General features: G+C 32.8%; 4 protein-coding genes across 4 annotated transcripts; 2 read left to right on the forward strand and 2 right to left on the reverse strand.

Moving 5' to 3' along the window:
* The first annotated feature begins 971 nt into the window (after nucleotides 1-971).
* On the forward strand, nucleotides 972-8803 carry LOC106399300 (delta-9 acyl-lipid desaturase 1-like). The gene is made up of 6 exons (XM_013839775.3): nucleotides 972-1410; nucleotides 1899-2039; nucleotides 2117-2257; nucleotides 2413-2519; nucleotides 3381-7546; nucleotides 8407-8803. Exons 1-5 carry the CDS (start codon nucleotides 1087-1089, stop codon nucleotides 3577-3579), a joined length of 912 nt encoding a protein of 303 aa, XP_013695229.2. The 5' UTR covers nucleotides 972-1086; the 3' UTR covers nucleotides 3580-7546; nucleotides 8407-8803.
* Nucleotides 8804-10458: 1655 nt separating this feature from the next.
* On the forward strand, nucleotides 10459-12471 carry LOC106399393 (delta-9 desaturase-like 1 protein). The gene is made up of 5 exons (XM_013839876.3): nucleotides 10459-10845; nucleotides 10938-11078; nucleotides 11186-11326; nucleotides 11431-11537; nucleotides 12116-12471. The coding sequence occupies exons 1-5, from the start codon at nucleotides 10534-10536 to the stop codon at nucleotides 12306-12308; spliced, it is 894 nt and encodes a 297-aa protein (XP_013695330.1). The 5' UTR covers nucleotides 10459-10533; the 3' UTR covers nucleotides 12309-12471.
* Nucleotides 12424-14665, reverse strand: LOC106400551 (F-box protein SKIP16). Its single transcript, XM_013840901.3, has 5 exons — nucleotides 14137-14665; nucleotides 13289-13993; nucleotides 12947-13156; nucleotides 12742-12848; nucleotides 12424-12621 (listed from the first exon to the last, which is right to left on the reverse strand). The coding sequence occupies exons 1-5, from the start codon at nucleotides 14338-14340 to the stop codon at nucleotides 12543-12545; spliced, it is 1305 nt and encodes a 434-aa protein (XP_013696355.1). The 5' UTR covers nucleotides 14341-14665; the 3' UTR covers nucleotides 12424-12542.
* Nucleotides 14666-20814: 6149 nt separating this feature from the next.
* Nucleotides 20815-22907, reverse strand: LOC111210382. Its single transcript, XM_048757818.1, has one exon. It carries the CDS (start codon nucleotides 21647-21649, stop codon nucleotides 21329-21331), a length of 321 nt encoding a protein of 106 aa, XP_048613775.1. The 5' UTR covers nucleotides 21650-22907; the 3' UTR covers nucleotides 20815-21328.
* Between the last annotated feature and the right edge of the window lie 124 nt (nucleotides 22908-23031).

A 23031-nucleotide genomic window follows, 5' to 3' on the forward strand; every position in this document is an offset into this window, starting at 1 on the left:
TAACTTTTGTATAAAGAAGAGTAAATTTTTTTATTAATTTGGAGTATTAGGGTATATGGAAAGATCCAAACTAATCTTTAAAAAAGAATGACATTTTACAAATAGATCATCTTTTTAGATATATAAATAGACCAAAAATATGGTTATATATCTGTGTAGATGTCCATAAATTTCGTGTAGTAAGTACATCGAATCTGAAACGTGTTAGTATCATAGTCCCGTTTTCTTACATCCGATAACTATTCCCGGACAGAAAAACAATTTTTGAGAAATAATAATGTCTCTAAAATCAACCCTTAAAAATAGATTATCTGTGCATTATGATATATATTAAAAATAAACAAAATTTAAAATAAATAAAAAATGAATAATGCTAGTCGAAGAGTTGCATATATATATATATATATATATATATATATATATATATATATATATAAGGACGCTCTTTCCTTTTTGCCGTTATGCAAATTAGTACTTTTCTGCTAGCATTCCGTTATGTTTATTACTGATAGTCAATGGCTCAACATTATCATTTTATACATAAACAACCAAAAAACAGAAATAAGACCCTTAATATTTACTCTTTCTCACTATTGATATACGATATAGATTCATGCATAATGCATATATCGAATCAGTATCCATATAAGAAAGGAAAAATATTACCACAAGTTAGAACAGCTGCATATATATATATATACTAAATCAATACGAGGCATGTATCAGCTTATGCTAACGTAGTTACATGCATCTATCTATGGATTCTAAAAAATGATAATATTTTTAACTATCAACACAGAAAGTTAATGTAGCTAGCTAGCTAGTATTTAACGACTACGTCCCAACTGCAACAATTTACAGATAGGTGAAAAAGGGTGCGTGCATTAGAGAATAAATTACGGCGTCCGTTAAATAAGTCGGTCCATTGTATTTAACTCCCTCCCCCTCCATGCATGTTACTATAAATTACAACGGTACTCATTCACAACCTTACACAAAAACACATTATAACACACTCTTTGTGCAAACTTCAAATTTTAAAGAATCTTTTAATTTCATCGACTTGCTAGACACTATTCAACAAAAATGTTAATGTCATCGTCGGAGGAGAATCACCGGAAAACAGTGGAGGACAAGGCTGAGATGAGGAGAAGAAAAAGAGCAATTTGGGAAAGAAAGTGGAAGAGATTGGACATTGTGAAAGCTTTTGCTTCTCTCTTTGTGCATTTCCTCTGTCTCTTAGCTCCTTTCCATTTCACTTGGCCAGCTTTACGGGTTGCACTTGTTGTCTATACGGTGGGTGGGCTAGGTATCACCGTCTCTTACCACCGTAACTTGGCTCACCGGAGCTTCAAAGTCCCTAAATGGCTCGAGTATTTGTTTGCTTATTGTGGTCTTCTTGCCATTCAGGTTCGCTCTCTTTCTTCAGCTTATTGTGACTTTTTAAACATAATATATATAAATATACAACAACATGCATAGTACTGGATTTGAATCCAAATGATTAAACCATTCGAACCGAGCGTATTAGATGACTTCAAGCCGAGTGCAAACTCAAAACGAGTGCAGTATCACTTACCTGATTTATAAATTTCGTTTAATCGTTTTGAGTTACGCATACATATTAGATGAACTCGCTAGTCCTATTTTTATCACAGAATGCTAAAGATCTTAAGTTTGAACGTTAAGATTTATAATACTCAACAACCAACTCAGAATGACTTCAAGCCAGTGTCGATATATGTACCCTTAGATTTATCGGAGTATATAATATCATCGTTTATGCTTACTTTAACTACTCTTTTAGTTATATGAATTCTTGGACCACCTAAAAATCCTTGGATTCTTAAGACCCATATAGAGTATAATATGTATATTTTTGTTTGTTACTGTAACAGGGAGATCCGATTGATTGGGTCAGCACACATCGATACCATCACCAGTTTACAGATTCAGATAGAGACCCACATAGCCCTAATGAAGGCTTCTGGTTCAGCCATCTCCTATGGCTATTTGATACTGGTTATCTTGTAGAAAAGGTAAAATTAATTACAGATATAAGTATATTAACTTTAATCACAATTTAAAATTTGAATACAATATTGTAATGAGACAGTGTGGAAGAAAGACAAATGTGGAGGACTTAAAGAGGCAGTGGTTCTATAAATTCCTTCAAAGAACGGTCCTGTACCACATTCTAGCATTTGGTTTCCTCCTCTATTACTTTGGTGGTGTGTCTTTCCTTACGTGGGGAATGGTAATATTTACGCTCTTCTTTTGACTTTTATTCTATTTACTTACCAAAATAAAATCTTGAAAGCAACGTTTACCTATTGTGTTTGTCTATCAATAGTAACAATAACTATTGATGATAAATGATGAAGAATTTGTAATGCTGGTGGATGTATGTAGGGTATTGGGGTAGCAATGGAGCATCATGTGACTTGCCTCATCAACTCTCTTTGCCATATTTGGGGAAGCCGAACTTGGAAGACCAACGACACTTCTCGTAATGTTTGGTACGTAGTACAAATCCTTGATCAATCATGAATGCATCATACTAATGTCATTTGGTATGTACATATTCTTCGGTCGCTAGAATTGAATTTTTCTAGTTATAGATAGTTTCTTTTATTATTTGATGCTTGATGCCTCAACTAACTACCTATGTTTTCAAAGGTCGATTAGGATTTTTAAACATCAGCACATTCTCCACGAAAAACATTCAATTTAAAACTATTTGACTTGACTAAGCTGGAAAAACAACATCATTGTCATCGGATTGGTCTATTGACAAAGAAAGGGAAAAAATCGTCTGAAATGGAAACTCAACTGGACCAACTCCAACTGCATTTAAGTTCACCATCCATAAACCTGACATATATAGATCATTTAAGTTCACCATCCATTAACTTTTTTTCTTTTTTTCTTTTAATTGCCTTGCTTTTTTTCTGTGGTCCACTTTACTACTAGAGCTAGCCCTAACTAGAGCATGTTCAAAATAACTTGTAAACTAAATGATAATGTTCTTACTGTTTGATACATTTTTAAATTTATTTATAATTAAATTAGAGACACAAACAAAAAATGTTAATTTTTTATTTTGCAATTTATAATTTAGAAATATATTACATTATAATAATAGTTAATCATTTAATTTAATATATATATATATATATATATATATATATATATATATCAAACAATTAGCTTACCATGTTTTTGAAATGGACAAATATGCATCATATATGTTTTCTTGTTTCAGAATCATATTAATTTACTATATGATTTTAAAGCTGCATCAATTAATTAGCAATAATGATATGTTATACTCCTAACTTCGAAGAAACTAACAAAGTGGTTGAATATGTTGGTTCTAGGTGGCTATCGGTATTCTCGTTTGGGGAGAGCTGGCACAACAATCACCATGCCTTTGAGTCGTCGGCGAGACAAGGCCTAGAGTGGTGGCAAATCGACATCTCTTGGTACATCGTCCGCTTTCTCGAAATAATCGGTTTGGCTACTGACGTGAAGCTGCCTTCAGAGAGTCAACGGCGTCGTATGGCATTGGTTCGTTGAATGAGGATATTCGACTTATCGTCTTTATTAAGTATCATTTAAATGTCTACGTACGTTTCAAGGTTTTGGTAAGGGTAACACTTGTAATATTGTGTTATCCGGTGTTTGTTGTGTGTGGCCATGTGGGAACCAATTTGCTTAATTACGTTCGTTTTCGTGAACTTCTAATATGCGTAATGAAGTTTATCACGTTTTCTATTGTTTCTGTCATTTACATTTCGTTCATGCACATTAGTAAAAAAACTGATATAAATATTGGTATGATTGCTTACGTTTGAAAAATAATAATTTATAGTGATATACATTAATTAATAACTTTTTGCTTTGGCTCTCTGGTTTTTATAGAGAGCATGCAAGAAAATTTAACTCGAGTAACCGGAAAAAATAAGAAGCGGCCTGAGTAATATGAACTTTAGAATGTGTATGTTAATATTTTTAGTTTAGATAAGAACAAGACTTAGGTAGGGGTGAACCTTTAAATTCACCTCTCCGCTTATTACCAATCAAAATGTCGCTTAGATTAATAATAAAATAGATTAATTTTATTTTAAAAAAATTGAAATAATTGAAAAAAAATAATAACGCCAATTTTAATGATGCTACGCCACTAACTAAACCCTAAACTTTAAATCTATACCCTAAATTCTAAACCCAAATTCTAAACCCAAATCCTAAACCCTAAACTCAAACCGTAAACCGTAAACCCAAACCTTATATCCTAAACCCAAATCCTAAACCCTAAACCCAAACCGTAAACCCTAAACCCAAAACCTATATCCTAAACTCAAATCATAGACTATAAACTCAAACTATATATCCAAACCTAATCCTTACACCATAAACTCAAATCGTAAATTCTGAACCCAAATCCTATATCCTAAAGGTTTGGTTTAATGTTGATGTTGTTTCCTTAGGGTTTAAAATTTAGGTTTAGAGTCTAGGTTTGGGTTTAGGATCTAGGGTTTGAGTTTAAGGTCTAAGGTTTGGGTTTAGAGTTTACGGTTTGAGTTTGAGATTTGGGTTTAAGATATAAGGTTTGGGTTTGGGGTTTAGAGTTTAGGTTTAGAATTTAGGGTTTCGGGTTTAGATTTAAGGTTTATGATTTAGAATTTAAGATTTAGGGTTTGGTTAGTGGCGTTAGCGTCATTAAAATGAGCGTCATTATTTTTTTCAATTATTTTAGATTTTTTTTTAAAAAAAATAATGTATTTTATTATTAATCTATGTGACATTTTAATTGGTAACAAGAGGGGATGTGAATTTAAAGGTTCACCTCAGGAATGAACCTAAGTTTTGTTCTTTAGATAATATCACATATATTGATATATACATATTAAATTCTTCATAGAGCATCTTTTTAGAGTTACTTCGTATTGTTAAGCCTTTTACAAGAAATGAAAATCTTAGTATTGCTTTATTTGGTTTTTACACATTTTCTGTCTTTTTAGTACCCAAAAAGATATTTTTAATTGGCGTGTCATGCGTACAAAATATTTTGCAGATTCTAAAACCTTAAACGTTAAGAGGCATCAAAATGCGTGTATTGTTATGACGTAAAAGCATTCGTAAAAACTTTTTTATTAAAACTCTAAACAATTGTCCAGGTTTGTACGTGTGCCTATTGTGTGTAATTCCTAGTTCTCGGACTAACCAATCAACCGGGATAGCCACGCAAAACATTAACGAATGCTCCTATTAGAAAATAATTAAATTAGCCAACCAATCGCTTGAGTATTTGTTGATATGCCTTGAATCTGGATATTACATCTAGACGATAGATGTTACATCACGTACATCATACCGACTCGGTTGCATCAAGAGCGTTGCATCAAGTTATTATGGATGTTACATCTGATCGTGGGCTTAAGCCAATGAGTCCATTTAATCTCGGGTTTTAGATGCGAGATGTTACTATATATATCTTGTATTCGAAGTAACCCTGAACTTGCACTCTGTAAACTCAATATCGCCTCCAATAATAAGATCTCTCTTTGCTCGTGGACGTAGCCAAGTTGGTGAACCACGTTAAATCTATGTATCGTTGTTACATCGTTTTTATTCATCTGTTTCCGCATCTGTTTCTTCTCACAATTGTTACAACAAACTGGTATCAGAGCTTCGGGATGTGATCTAGTGAGAAGATGTCTGGAATAAGAGCGAAGATCGACAAGTTTGATGGGAGAAATAGCTTCAGTCTTTGGCAGATTAAGATGCAGGTGTTGTTGAAGCAACAAGGCATCTGGGGACCATTGTCAGAGAAGAAATCTGAAGCAGCTGATTTGGAGACTCTAGAAGAGAAGGCGTTCTCAACAATTTTGTTGTGTCTAGCAGACGAGATCATCATCGAAGTGTTGGATGAGAAAACTGCTGCTAGTTTGTGGCAGAAGTTGGAGAGCTTGTACATGACAAAATCTCTAACGAACAAGCTACTTCTGAAGCAACGCCTCTTTGCCTTGCCTATGCAAGACGGTATTGAGCTTCGCGACCATCTTGATAAGTTAAATTCGATATTACTGGAGCTGCGTAACAACAATGTTAAGGTGGAGGATGAAGACGCTGCTCTAATCCTGTTGGTATCTTTGCCGAACTCTTTCAAGAACTTCATGCAATCGTTCATTGTTGGCAAAGATACAGTGAGACTGGAAGAAGTTAGGTAGGCACTTCACAGTCGGGAATTATGCCATAAGGCATCCAGCTCAGGGACAGACAATCAAGCTTCGGGATTGTTTGTCAGTGGTGTGAAGGGACATGAGAACAAAAGGAAGTCGAAAGACAGAAAATCGTTTCCAAGAGGTCCTAAGCCAAATGATATTTGCAACTATTGCAAAGAGAAGGGACATTGAAAGTCAAACTGTCCCAAGAAGAACAAGGAGCAACAATCTGGATCTGCTGCAGTAGCTGAGGATGAAGCCAAGTCTGATAGTGACATCGCTCTTGTTGTGCACGGACACACACACTCTTCTGATGTGTGGGTTCTGGATACAGGAGCATCCTACCATATGACACCGAGGAGAGAGTGGTTTTCGAAGTACACAGAGGTACTTGACGGCAAGATTAAGATGGCAAATGATTTTGTCTGCAAGATTGCTGGGATCGGCTCAATCAAGCTCAGGACACATGATGGTAGATTCTGCACATTGAACGAGGTTAGGCATGTTCCATCAATGACGAAGAATTTGATATCTATGAGTCTTCTGGACAGTAGAGGGTTCAAATATTCGGGTGGTGATGAAGTTCTGAATGTCTGCAAGGGTTCTAATGTGATTCTGAAGGGTTTCATGAACGGTACTCTATATTTGCTGAAGGGTACTACCGTTACAGGTTCAGCAAATGTTACATTACCAGAGATCTCAGAGGAATATATGACTAAGCTGTGGCATATGAGGCTTGGACATATGGGTGAACGTGGGATGCAACTTCTGTCGAAGCAAGGTCTTCTCTGTGGTCACAAGACCAAGAGTCTAGAGTTCTGTGAGCACTGCGTATTTGGGAAGCTGCATCGAAAGAGCTTTCACAAGGCAATTCATAGAACAAAAGGCACACTCGATTACATCCATTTAGACTGTTGGGGTCCATCCAGAGTAGAGTCACTGAAAGGTCACAGATATTTTGTGTCTATGATTGATGATTATTCGAAGAAGACTTGGATAATTTTTATGAAGCACAAAAGTGAAGCATAGCTTCAAGGAGTGGAAAATATTGGTGGATAATACTTACGCTCTTCTTTTCCTTTTATTCTATTTACTTACCAAAATAATATCTTGAAAGCAACGTTTACCTATTGTGTTTGTCTATCAATAGTAATAATAACTATTGATGATAAATGATGAAGAATTTGTAATGCTGGTGGATGTATGTAGGGTATTGGGGTAGCAATGGAGCATCATGTGACTTGCCTCATCAACTCTCTTTGCCATATTTGGGGAAGCCGAACTTGGAAGACCAACGACACTTCTCGTAATGTTTGGTACGTAGTACAAATCCTTGATCAATCATGAATGCATCATACTAATGTCATTTGGTATGTACATATTCTTCGGTCGCTAGAATTGAATTTTTCTAGTTATAGATAGTTTCTTTTATTATTTGATGCTTGATGCCTCAACTAACTACCTATGTTTTCAAAGGTCGATTAGGATTTTTAAACATCAGCACATTCTCCAAACATTCAATTTAAAACTATTTGACTTGACTAAGCTGGAAAAACAACATCATTGTCATCGGATTGGTCTATTGACAAAGAAAGGGAAAAAATCGTCTGAAATGGAAACTCAACTGGACCAACTCCAACTGCATTTAAGTTCACCATCCATAAACCTGACATATATAGATCATTTAAGTTCACCATCCATTAACTTTTTTTCTTTTTTTCTTTTAATTGCCTTGCTTTTTTTCTGTGGTCCACTTTACTACTAGAGCTAGCCCTAACTAGAGCATGTTCAAAATAACTTGTAAACTAAATGATAATGTTCTTACTGTTTGATACATTTTTAAATTTATTTATAATTAAATTAGAGACACAAACAAAAAATGTTAATTTTTTATTTTGCAATTTATAATTTAGAAATATATTACATTATAATAATAGTTAATCATTTAATTTAATATATATATATATATATATATATATATATATATATATATATCAAACAATTAGCTTACCATGTTTTTGAAATGGACAAATATGCATCATATATGTTTTCTTGTTTCAGAATCATATTAATTTACTATATGATTTTAAAGCTGCATCAATTAATTAGCAATAATGATATGTTATACTCCTAACTTCGAAGAAACTAACAAAGTGGTTGAATATGTTGGTTCTAGGTGGCTATCGGTATTCTCGTTTGGGGAGAGCTGGCACAACAATCACCATGCCTTTGAGTCGTCGGCGAGACAAGGCCTAGAGTGGTGGCAAATCGACATCTCTTGGTACATCGTCCGCTTTCTCGAAATAATCGGTTTGGCTACTGACGTGAAGCTGCCTTCAGAGAGTCAACGGCGTCGTATGGCATTGGTTCGTTGAATGAGGATATTCGACTTATCGTCTTTATTAAGTATCATTTAAATGTCTACGTACGTTTCAAGGTTTTGGTAAGGGTAACACTTGTAATATTGTGTTATCCGGTGTTTGTTGTGTGTGGCCATGTGGGAACCAATTTGCTTAATTACGTTCGTTTTCGTGAACTTCTAATATGCGTAATGAAGTTTATCACGTTTTCTATTGTTTCTGTCATTTACATTTCGTTCATGCACATTAGTAAAAAAACTGATATAAATATTGGTATGATTGCTTACGTTTGAAAAATAATAATTTATAGTGATATACATTAATTAATAACTTTTTGCTTTGGCTCTCTGGTTTTTATAGAGAGCATGCAAGAAAATTTAACTCGAGTAACCGGAAAAAATAAGAAGCGGCCTGAGTAATATGAACTTTAGAATGTGTATGTTAATATTTTTAGTTTAGATAAGAACAAGACTTAGGTAGGGGTGAACCTTTAAATTCACATCTCCTAGATTAATAATAAAATAGATTATTTTTATTTAAAAAAATCTGAAATAATTGAAAAAATAATAACGCCAATTTTAATGATACTAACGCCACTAACTAAACCCTAAACTTTAAATCTATACCCTAAACCCTAAACCCAAATCTTAAACCCTAAACCCAAACCGTAAACCCTAAACTCAAACCCTATATCCTAAACCCAAATCCTAAACCCTAAACCCAGACCGTAAACCCTAAACTCAAAACCTATATCCTAAACACAAATCATAGACTGTAAACTCAAACTATATATCCAAACCTAATCCTTACACCCTAAACTCAAATCGTAAATCCTGAACCCAAATCCTATATCCTAAAGGTTTGGTTTAATGTTGATGTTGTTTCTTTAGGATTTAAGATTTAGGTTTAGAGTCTAGGTTTGGGTTTAGGATCTAGGGTTTGAGTTTAAGGTCTAAGGTTTGGGTTTAGAGTTTACGGTTTGAGTTTGGGATTTGGGTTTAAGATATAAGGTTTGGGTTTAGGGTTTAGAGTTTAGAGTTTAGAGTTTAGGTTTAGAATTTAGGGTTTCGGGTTTAGATTTAAGGTTTATGATTTAGAATTTAAGATTTAGAATTTAGTTAGTGGCGTTAGCGTCATTAAAATAAACATCATTATTTTTTCCAATTATTTTAGATTTTTTTAAAAAAAATAATAATGTATTTTATCATTAATCTATGTGTCATTTTGATTGGTAACAAGAGGGGAGTTAAATTTAAAGGTTCACCTCACGGATGAACCTAAATTTTGTTTTTTAGATAATATCACGTATATTAATATATACATATTAAATTCTTCATAGAGCATCTTTTTAGAGTTACTTCGTATTGTTAAGCCTTTTACAAGAAATGAAAATCTTCGTATTGCTTTATTTGGTTTTTACACATTTTCTGTCTTTTTAGTACCCAAAAAGATATTTTTAATTGGCGTATCATGCGTACAAAATATTTTCCAGATTCTAAAACCTTAAACGTTAAGAGGCATCAGAATGCGTATATTGTTATGACGTAAAAGCATTCGTAAAAACTTTTTTATTAAAACTCTAAACAATTGTCCAGGTTTGTACGTGTGCCTATTGTGCGTAATTCCTAGTTCTCGGACTAACCAATCAACCGGGATCGCTACGCAAAACATTAACGAATGCTCCTATTAGAAAATAATTAAATTAGCCAACCAATCGCTTGAGTATTTTTAAAATTAAATCCTCGTCTGGAGACTAGGCAAACACGAGGGGAAGTGTACACGTTTATTATTTCGTTGTTAAACTACGATATGATTACTCAAATCAATCTTTACGATTCTTAATATCCACAACATTCAGCTATATATATATAATCAATCACAACCTTTGCTCAACCATACCATATAACTCACCAAATCTCAAAACACAAACCAATAAGTCCTTGATGGGTGGCACCAAGGAGGATGGCTCTGGCTCTAGCCGAAAAGCAATGCGTAAGGAAAAAAGAGCATTTTTTTTTAGAAAATGGACAAGCGTCGATGTAATGAGAGCTTCAAGTGTTATGGCCGTTCATTTGTCGTGTGTCTTGGCTCCTTTTAACTACAAATGGGAAGCTCTCCTGTTCGGTTTTCTTCTCGCTGCAGTGACTAACCTCAGCATTACGTTCTCGTACCATAGAAACTTGACTCACAAGAGCTTTAAGCTACCTAAATGGCTTGAATATCCTTTTGCTTATTCTGCACTTTTTGCCCTTCAGGTTTATATCGCTTAAACCAAAAATTAAAATGAAACAAAACACATCCAATATGCATCCTCAGCGTTATTTGAAATGTTATTTTTTTTGGGTAGGGTCATCCAATAGATTGGGTGAGCACACATAGGTTCCATCACCAGTTCACAGATTCTGACCGTGACCCACATAGCCCTATCGAAGGATTTTGGTTCAGTCATGTCCTGTGGATATTCGACACAAGTTACCTCAGAGAAAAGGTAACTCCAGCGTTTTCAAATATCTTACAAAACCAGAATCAATCTTGATTTATGATTAACTAAAACTACGTCGTACATGTTGTAACAATGCAAATTTTATGTAACAGTGTGGAGCACGTAACAACGTGATGGACTTGAAACAGCAATGGTTCTACAGGTTTCTACAAAAAACAGTTGGTCTCCACGTCATGGCGTTTTGGACCCTCGTCTATATATGGGGTGGTCTACCTTACCTAACTTGCGGCGTGGTAAAAAAAGGAACTCTTTACATTTTATCATAAATGTTTTAGGTTTTCACTTTTTAAAAACTGATTTCATAAGAAAATAACAAAATATCACTTTGTTGTAACAGGGTGTCGGAGGAGCAATCGGTTACCACGGGACGTGGCTCATAAACTCAGCATGTCATATTTTGGGCTCGAGAGCTTGGAACACCAAGGACACATCTCGTAACATTTGGTATTTTATCAAAGAGATATGAACATCATTCGGAACCGCGAACATTTATAGCTGCCATAAGCAATACAAAAATTTTCATAGAAATTTTCATAAATAATATCTATAAACCTTTATAACTTCTGAATAGAAATTAATAATACCTATTACTACAGAGTAAAAAGATATAAATTAAACTAACAAACAAAATATTAATTACGAAAAATAAAAGTAATACTCAAACAAACGATACAGTTTTATTTGTTTTAGCATGAAAAACATTTCAAAACCGATCTAACTATTCTATTTTCTAATAATTAGCAATTTTTTTTCATTTTGTTATTTAAGAAACTCAAGTTTTTATCATACTTCCTAAATTTCCTTATTATAGTTACCACAATGCTTTATTCCTATAAACTAATGTTACTTTTAATAATTTTATACCCTTGGTAGATTAGTCTAAGCTGATGCCTTTAATTTTTTATAAAAATCTGCTGCCCTAAGCAAATGTTTCATTTGCTCTCACCGAGGCACGGCTCTGACATCCTTGTGCATACCATAACTAGAAACTAATTTTGAGTATTTGTCGAAATGGTGTATAGGTGGCTAGCACCAGTGACGATGGGAGAAAGCTGGCACAACAACCACCATGCCTTTGAGGCCTCGGCTAGGCACGGACTGGAATGGTATCAGTTAGACATAACTTGGTACCTTATTCGGTTCTTTCAGGCTCTCGGCTTAGCCACCGATGTTAAATTGCCTTCAGAAGCTCAGAAACACAAGATGGCTTTTTAATCTCAGCTCTAATCCTAGCTATTTCATTTTCAACCTTATTTTCACTCATCACACACTCACTTGTTATTATGTAAAACATTTGAGAATAATATATGGTCTAATGAATTTGTAAAACTGGGCGATTCAAAGCACTTAAATTAACTTAATAAAGTGCATTGCACAATGTATGAACTATAAAAGCTGACATAACGCATTATCTTGAAAGAGTAACAAACCTCCTTGAGGGAGATGATTTTAGAAGATGTAGTCTGGTAGCTTCACAGGAAACTCTGCGACGTTGACTTCGAATTGAGGTCCTTTCGGATCTTGCAAACTAATGGTAAAAATGAAAGACGCAATGGTAAAAATTATACTCCAATTTCTAGAATTAATCTTAAAAACAAGATAAACAGCAATCTTATAAATCAAACATCATCGTACATGAAGCATATACCTTCCAGGCACAAAGGTGAAAGATCCCTCAACGGATAAATTACTTGTTGGAAATTGGGAAATACACCTATAGACAAACTCTTCTTCCTTGGCTTGTAAGAGCGGATTCTAAAAAATACAACAAACCACATTAGAAAGAATTGCTCATATCCATTGTACTACATGGAACATATATTAGCACAGGAGTGGAAGAAGCAAAACTATACCTGAACTAGCACAAGTTCTCCATCAACATCACCTATTACCGCATTATAAGCTCGGACAACCCAATGTCTCGAATACATTTGCCAAGAGCTATGGTGTCTCCTGTTAAAGTTGGGCATGAGAGACATCCGGATGGAACATGCATACGAGTATACCGGTGGCTTATCCAGATGATCAGATACTTCAGGCATAAATACAGAAGACGCACGCACCTGCATTTATTTATTTATTTTTTAACAATCTACAACCATGAATATAACAATCATGGTCTTGCCGTGATTTATGAATGCACTTATATATTAAAAAAAAATGAATATAACAGTAACTAAATAAATATTGTTTACCTGCACACCATTAGATACAGAGATAGAACACAACGGAGGAATCTCAGGGAACAAACTGATACTTTTAATGTTATCCTGTTCACGGACTTTGATAGCACCAGTTTGTAACCTCCTGCCATGTTCTTCTAACCAAAGCAGCATGGCGTCCTGTTGCTGATCGCCGTTGATACAAACCAAAGACTCGGGAACACAAGGAAGCATTTGGTGAGAACTTGTGTTTTCAGTATAAAGCTGTCCGTTTGTGCAATCAAGGAAAAACATCTTCTTCGAACTAGGCGCTGCTGATACAGCCACAACGACAATGTTCTTGGATATAGTATTATGATCGCCGGCCATGACATCAATTGTCTCCCTTACCACTTCCTTAAGAGGTAGCAAGTAGACATTAACTTTATGCCAATAAGAAGAATAGCCACCAAGAAGCCCTAGAGACCCCCCATCAACAACACCACTGGATGAGGAGGAAGAAAGTTCTTGGCCATCGACGAAACGGTAGAGAAGCCTTGTGGTGAGAGGAAGTTGGACGTTGAGTGCAGTCTCCAATTCTTCAAGATCATCCTCCGTGACACCTTTTCTCAGTGTAGCCTCTGCTTCAGGGAAGTTTAAGCTTAACCATAGTTTGAGACTGTCCCAACAATGTTTAACGCGTTTAACGAGACTCCAAGGATACATTACAAAAGACTCCCTCCATGACTGATATGCCCTCTGAAACAATAATAAAGACACCACAACCTTTAAATGAACAGAACCACACTATATATATACTTAAAGGGCAGGCTCGGAGATCAGAACCTAAGGAAAAATCAAACCCTAGAAAATGTGAAAAGAGTATTAAAAAAAAAGCTGACCTTGAAGGAAGGAGCAGAATCTCCATGAGGATGTAGAGGAGTAGAGATGTTGAGGTCAAGGGAACAGAAGATGGACCAGAGAGATTCCTCGGAGGCGGAAACTTGAAGGCGTTTGCTGACACAAGCAACTCTCGCTGTGTTCTCTGGACCGACTTTGGATAATATTATGTGGAGAACCAAATCTTCAGCATCCTCTAGACTCATGCCTTCGGTTTCGCTCAGTTGAGTTTGAAGGAGGCTGCGAACCAAAAGATGAAATACTTTTACTGTGGTGGAGTCTAAAAACTAATTAAAAGTGTCCTTTAGTCGGGCTAGGGTTTTAACCAAAAAATGTTATTTATTACATTCAGGACCAAAAAAAGAACCGATATAAACCAGATAGGGCTGTTCAATATGGCAAAACCGAACCGTACTGAACCGAACCAAACCGAAATAGATAAATGGTTTGGATTTGGTATATACCATACAAATCGAATGAATATGATTTTTAAAAAACCGTAGAATTTGGATATGGTTCGGTATATAACCGATAAAACCGAATAAAACCGAATAAAACCGATAAAAAAATAGAAACATGTAAATATGTATATATTTTATAACAACGTATGAAAATCATAAGTTAATTTTTTTGCTAATAACTATTACCATATTTTTTACAGTGATAAAATAGTTCTGATTTGTAAAACACTTGAACTATAATTAAATAACAATTCATCGCAAACATGTTTCTTATTTTCTTAGTCTTCTTTTGATTTTTTTGCTTTAATTTAGCATTGACTAAATTGAAATAAAGATTATAAATTTGATGATAACAATTAGTAGAAATTCTTCACAATTTTTTTTTATCTATAAACGAATAGAGTTTCGTGTTTAATAGAAGAAACATGACTTTGATGAACGCTAAATATGAAAGAATATAATAACTTATTTTTTGTGCTTCGTGTTTCGTGCTTCTGTTTTATTTTTTGTTTTTTATTTTTATTATCAAAATTTTGAGCTTTGATTTTAATTATAGATTTGATTATTTTATTAGATGATAGAAACATTTTTTATTTTTGTTCTTTTATTTAAACTTATAATATTTTTTTAATAAATGAATGTGTTGACAACAAGACTCTAAAATTCATATAATATGATCCCAAAATAAAGAATTATGTTTTTTGGTATAAAATCGAATAAACCGAAAACCGACGGTATATAAACCGAACCGAACCGAAGTAAATATGGATTTAGAATGGTAGTTATATTTTACTAACCGAAATACCGAAAAACCGAAAAAACCTAACCGAAACCGAACCGATATCCGGATTGAACACCCCTAGCGGATCTGTAATTTAGTCACCAATGTGTAAGCTATGAACCAAACTTAAGCAGATACTAGATTTTGATCAGCGCTTAGAAATCGCGAATTTGTTTGTTTTTCATTTATTAATCGAAAACTGATTTACAAATTACCATTATTTTTGTTTCAAGCCATAAGAATTGAGTTTTTAGGTTTTTATCATTTGTTTTTTTTTCTCTTAAAAATATAGTATTTATTCGAAATATGATAGTTGTCCTATAATAATATTTGAGTTTTAAGATTTGTTTTCATATTTGACCTAGATTCATGGTTGCACCTATAGACCCGATACATTGTATATAATCCGGTTCGGATTTAATGAAAAATTCGTTAATTAAAAATCTGATATAACCCAGTAAAAACCTAAAAACTCACTATTAATCCGCGATCTGATACCATTGATCCGATTACAAAATATCTAGTAGTAATTTTTTAAAAAATTGATTAAATTACTCATATATTTATTAATATTACATAAATTAGTGATTCCTTAGAATTTGATAAATTATTATGTTATCCAAATAAAAAATAATAATATAAAAATAACTTATTGATATGACAATATTAGTTTATTTTTGTTATTAATAACCTATTATAAGTTTGTGTTTTTATTTTAGATTTAAAAATTGATTTTTAGATAGTTTTTAAAATATTCTTGAACACTCGTAATTGCAATATCAGTATTATGTATAAAATGACATTATACATGGAAAAATGATATTCAAATATGTATATGATATATGCTGTAGGATATATGATTTTAGTTTGTATTGAAAATATGTATAATATTCAAATGATCTATTTTAAATATTGATACGTATATTTAAGAAAATAATATTTTCATGTTTCTTAATTTATTTATACTTATATTAAATTTAAAGTTAGTATATCTTTTAAATATATATATAAGCCCATTATTTATAGATCCATTTAGGTGCATCTGTTGGTCTAAAACCAAAAGACTTAAATGCCATTAATGAATTTTATTAATCATTTGTAAAAATAAAGGTATTTTTGAAAAAATTGTAATTTTCATTAAAGATATAATCTGGGAATGATCTTCTTTTAATGGTATTGATTTTTTTTTTTTTAAATCGGTTATCATCTTCCGTTTCTGGTGGTGCAAGGCGAAACGAAGGGGTCATGTAGTGGTAACATCTTTGATCAAATGTCCAAGGTGAAAAATGAAAATGTCATGAATATTCCAAGTAAAGCCAAGCCTTAAGAGTTGGCAAAAAAAAATAAAAAAAAAGCCAAGCCTTAAGAATATCTTGTGAGACCATTGGCCTCTCCATCTCCAAGTCAAGTCACAAATCATGTACATACAAGTAAAAGTTATACTGCCAATCAAAATTAGATCGATTTGCTTTGAGTGTTGATTCTTGGCGCGTGCTATTTGTTTCGAGGAAAGGGCATTGTCTAATGCAAACCGTGTCATAGTAACTCGTTTGATCAATTCCTACGTTTGTTTTTCTTATCAAATGTAGGAACAATTATTTCTTTTGTAACCGGTGTAGTCAAAGTCAAAGATCATATACATAAGATAGTGAGCACAAAACACAAAAGTCAAGCCATGACTCACGAGGTGTTAACCGAAAAACTCTCTCTGTATATAAGTGTCATTAATAAAATCCCATGCATAAGTGTCATTAATAAAACCCCATGCAAAACTAAACTGCTATACAAAAAAATTTACGTATCGAAACCATTTTAGATGTGACATTCGAACCATTTTCTAATCTAATGGTTTAAGTATTTACTAGATTTTGACCCGCGCTTTTTATTGATAAATTTATTGATATAACTGTTTGTTAACTAATTTATTTCGCTATAAACATTTTCGGTTTTCGTTCGACTCTAATTTGCTTTTATTTGTTTTCGATTTCACTTTTGATGTGGTTTTTGGTTTGGAAATATATGAACAGTTTTGGTTATATATGAAGTTGAGTTTTGGTTAAAATGATTGAATATTTTGATATTTTGTGTGGTATGGATATATAAAAATTTTGAATTTTTCGGTTTTGGTTACATTTCTGTTTTAAATTATTTCAAATAATTGAGGTAAAATAAAAAATCTTCATATTGTGAATCACCAGTATAATAAAATGGGAGAAATATTTAGAAAATTATTTTATTTACATATCTATTTATTTAAGGTATAAATAATATAGCAAAGAATAATAAATAATTTTAATAAAATAAAGTTACTATATTCAGAAAAAATGTTATAGTTTTTTTATTAAAAATATAATCTGTAATGTTTATATTATGAAAAAATTATAATGTTAATATTTTATATTTTCAAATATTTTAATTTGCTGAAAAGAATTTAAATGAGATGCACTATTACTTGATTTTAAAATCACATGTAAAAATGATCAAGTTGGATCGCAAAAACCAATTCACCCAGAAAACAAAGCAAACATATATCTTATTTACCTTAATAGATCCAAGCCCACTGCTTTTACAAATCTAGTTTACTGTTTTGACAGACAAAATCAAGTTTATTATTGGAAAAATAAACATATAGAACCAAAAAGTTAATGAAATTTTTTGTAATTAATTGGAAAAGTCTGGCATGATCCTAAGAAATAGTATAAATTCTCTTTCTACTTGAATTGTTTGATTAACTATGATCAAAGATTCAAAATCGCAACGAAAAGAATGATATTAAATATATATTGTGGCTTGTGATTTAAATTTAGATATGGAAGAAGCCTATAGTCGAAATAAACAACTGAGCCAATACCCTCGTATCGTACGTCAAATGTTAAGAATCACAATTCCATGATCACTACAAGAAAACATCGGTATTCTGACGGACATTCCGACGGAAAATGAAATCCTCAGAATTTCCCGAGGAATTTATGAGGAAATTCCGAGGAAACCCAAAATTTGGGTTTCCTCGGAATTTCCTCGGAATATACCGACGGAATTCCGAGGAAACATCAATCCGTCGGAATATTCCGAGGAAATTCCGACGAACTAGTGATCGATCGATGCGTTTTTGGACATATACCCATCGATCGATCACTTTGTTACGCTTTGGTCCATCATAGTGATCGATCGATGCGTTTTTGGACATAAATACATCGATCGATCCGTTTATAAAAAAACATTCGAGATTTTGAAACCCCAAACACTAGTTCCTCAGAATTTCCTCGGAATATTCCGAGGAAATTCCGAGGAACACTTGATATCCTTGATCGATCGATGGGATAATCTCATCGATCGATCACATTGTTACGCTTTGGTCCATCATAGTGATCGATCGATGCGTTTTTGGACATAAATACATCGATCGATCCGTTTATAAAAAACATTCGAGATTTTGAAACCCCAAACACTAGTTCCTCAGAATTTCCTCGGAATATTTCGAGGAAATTCTGAGGAACACTTGATATCCTTGATCGATCGATGGGATAATCTCATCGATCGATCACATTGTTACGCTTTGGTCTATCTTAGTGATCGATCGATGCGTTTTTGGACATAAATACATCGATCGATCCGTTTATAAAAAAACATTCGAGATTTTGAAACCCCAAACACTAGTTCCTCAGAATTTCCTCGGAATATTCCGAGGAAATTCTGAGGAAGAAAAGGGTTTCCTCGGAATTCCCTCGGAATATTCCGAGGAAATTCCGAGGAAATAGGGTTTTTAAACCGAAAATAACGTTTTGCGGTTTGAATAACACCTATATAACCCTTATTAAGTGTCTTACGTTCATTATGAAGTCAAAAATTTGTTCATTACCTTATAATAAACACTTTTCCGATTGTATGAACGAAATCCCCACAACATAAGAGAAACACTTATACACTTTAATGAACGGTAAAGGGAATACTTACAATTCGTTTTGAAATTTGTTATTTCATGGTTTATGCTCATCTATACAAAGAATCTTCAATGGTATGCATTACAATTGTATAAGAAATGAAATACGACAAAAAAATTGATGTTTTGAAACCCCAAACACTAGTTCCTCGGTATTTCCTCGGAATATTCCGAGGAAATTCCGAGGAACAATATAAATTAATAGAAATACATGCACAGGATATTCTTTTTCCTCGAATTAATGAAAATATTCCGAGGAAATTCCGACGGATATTTAAGTGGCCGTCGGAATTTCCTCGGAATATTTTCATTTAACCGGGCAAACAAGCCGCCAAATATTTCGCAAAAATTGAAATTGAAAATACTGAGGGAATTCCGACGGAAAATATCCGTGAGACCCAAGGTTTTATAAACTCGAACCGCATCTTCTTCCCCATTTCTCTCTTCTTCCTCTCCGGCGATCTCTCTCTCCTTCCGGCGTTCTCCACCTTCTCTCGCAACGATCTCTCCGGCGAATCCTTTCCATTCCTTTACAAATCATGTAAGGACCTTATCCCACTCTCTTAGATCCTATTTGTTAGGTTTTTAAGTAGATTTGATGATTTTAGAAGTTTTTTGATAGATTTTTGTTAGGGTGATTGGGTAGGATTGTGATTTGTTGTGTAATAGGTTTAGAATTGTGATTTGGTTGTGTTGAATTGATTTAGATTTTTTTTATAAATTGTTTATTATTTTTGTATTTACAAAACGTTTATATAAATTCGATTTTATAAAACGTTTTTGTATATAAATTCGATTTTTGGATTTATAAAAGATGATTTCATATTTATAAAAATATTTATATTTATTAAAACTAATTTTGTATTTATAAAACATTTTTTTGATTTATAAACACTATTTTTTTATTTTTGTATTTATAAAAACTATTTTTAAATGTACAAAACGTTCTTTGTATATAAATTCGTTTTTTGGATTTATAAAAGATGATTTCATATTTTAAAATTAATTTTGTATTTATAAAACATTTTTTGATTTATAAACACTATTTTATTATTTTTTGTATTTGTAAATACTATTTTGTATTTATAAAAAGATGATTTCATATCAATAAAAATATTTATATTTATTAAAACTAATTTTGTATTTATAAAACATTTTTTTTATTTATAAACACTATTTTATTATTTTTTGTATTTAAAAAATATTTTGTATTTATAAAAAGATGATTTCATATTTATAAAAATATTTATATTTATTAAAACTAATTTTGTATTTATAAAACATTTTTTTATTTATAAAAACTATTTTATTATTTTTTTATTTTAAATATGTTTTCTATTTCAATTTTAATTTTATATTTTTGAATTTCAATTTAAAAAAATAAATTTATAATTTTTTTTTGAATTTTGGAAATATTCCGAGGAAGTGTATCCCTTGGAATATTCCGACGACATATTCCTCGGAATATTCCGAGGAATTTCCGACGAAAAAAGTCCTCGGAATATTCCGAGGAAATGAATTTCCTCGGAATTCCGTCGGAAATTTCCGAGGGATTTCCGAGGAAAGATGAATTTCCGAGGAGTTATTTTCGAGGATTTTTTTCGTCGGTATGTCGTCGGAATAGCATTATTCTGACGACATACCGACGATTTTTTCCCTCAGTATGTCGCTGTTTTATTGTAGTGGATGGTCGACATTATAACCGGGGCTTACATTTTATGAAGATGATCAGAGAGATGCGTAAAGATAAAAAATAATATTATAATTATGAACCAAAATGGTTATACATGTAGACTATGTAGTTCCTTAACAAATAAAATAATAATTAATCTCATCAACAAGCTTTTTGCAGCTTTTACAAAGTTAATGAATACATACATTTGCTTTTGAAGTTGCTAACTGCTTTAAATATAGAACCAACACACAAAACCATTGTTGTGTTTATTACATTAACTACCTTAAATTTGGAAAAAAAAATTAACCAGGATGTATAATCAGACTAACGTGACTGCTCAGCCGCGGCACGAACCTCCCTGTCTCGGAATGTGGGTACATCCGTTTCGATCTGAGGGCGGCACCGGACCTCTTTGCAGGAACTGGAACACGTATTGAATCTCACCGCTGGTTCGCAACGGCCTAGCCGCTTCCACTTGTGTGGTGCCCAAGAAAATCATCAAGAATCCAAGCAGAATCACTCCAAGTATCATTTGTCTCTTCATCATCATTTCTCTCTTGTTTCTTTGTATATTAAAAGTACGAATTTCTTCTTCTTCTTTTGGTCTTGGCACGTAAAAGTTGTTGTATGGCTTTACTCCTTGTTTGTTTTGTATCATATTTAGTTTTGATAATGACCTATATATAAGGTTGTCGATAATGGTGTTGGTTGATTGGTAAACTGGTAGCTTTGTGTGACTTGGAGGCTTTTGGTCCTACTTAGATTTTCTCGTGCCTTGACTTTTACTAGGAAAGACTTGGTTTTCAACATTTGAACTTAAACAATAGGAATTGATCAAACAAGTTAAGACATAACACGGTTTTTGCCTTGGACCGCAATGTATATCACAAATTCACAAGTAAACATTCAAAACATGACAATCAAAATTACTATACCGGTTTACCGTTAATAAGTAGATTCCGGTTCAGTTTAGAAGAAAAATGTACTTGAAAATAGATTATTGGTACTTATTGATCTTTGATTATTCTTTGGTTTTTAGAGAATTACATACGCAGAGTCTGCCAAACGTTGGTTAATTGACCAGATATCAACCGGTTAAATAAGAATTGTGGTCAAATTAATCTGTTTAATAAACATGTATATAATTCAACTATTGTTTCTTTGTTCGTCAATATTTAAAACGCTACATGACGACGATTCACATTCGGTTTTGTAGGTCAAGACGACATGATATCACCTTAAAAACCGAATCCACTAAGCCAAGGAACTTGGAAGTTTTCAACTGCCACATAAAGCGAATAATATATTCATAGAGAAAAATTCATGTCCCAAGTTTGATTCAGTCTTTAACTCTCAAAGTCACGACCAAATAAACGAAGACATGCGTTGGTAGGTGCGGACGCACGTATTAAATACATAGTCAGTGTGGACATGAATCAGTACGTTAACTCGGTATACAAAAAAAACATTCATCCCAATCCTGAAATTTCACCGAAATTCACAACTCATAAACATGGCAACAAAAAAAACAATAAGCACGTGTATTCATTTTTTTGTGTTATTAGGACATTTCCAACCCTACTCCAAAATCCACTCCAAACTTCATTTTGCAGTAAAATCATCTCCAACCCCACTCCAAAACCCACTCCAAAATGGAGTAATAGATATGATTACTCCAAATATGGAGTAAACCAACTCATTACTCCAAAATGAAGTTGAACTTTTTTATGTATAAAAAGGTCCTATATTTCTAAATATTTTCGTTTTCAATAGAATATTATTATAAATAAATATATAAATATTATTTTACTATATATATTATAAAAATTAGTGTTAATATTTCTTAATTATATAAATATCCATCTAATGAACTATTTTATGCAACAAAATATATATAGTATAAAACATAAAAGACCATACATATAAAAAATAAAAGATAAGCACCATACAAAAGATATATAATATAAAACATACAAGATCATACATATGAAAATGGACTATTTTGCAAATAGTATAAATGAAAGGTGATATTACTAATTT

Source organism: Brassica napus, chromosome C5 (assembly GCF_020379485.1).
Source record: "Brassica napus cultivar Da-Ae chromosome C5, Da-Ae, whole genome shotgun sequence".
Taxonomy (NCBI): Eukaryota; Viridiplantae; Streptophyta; class Magnoliopsida; order Brassicales; family Brassicaceae; genus Brassica; species Brassica napus.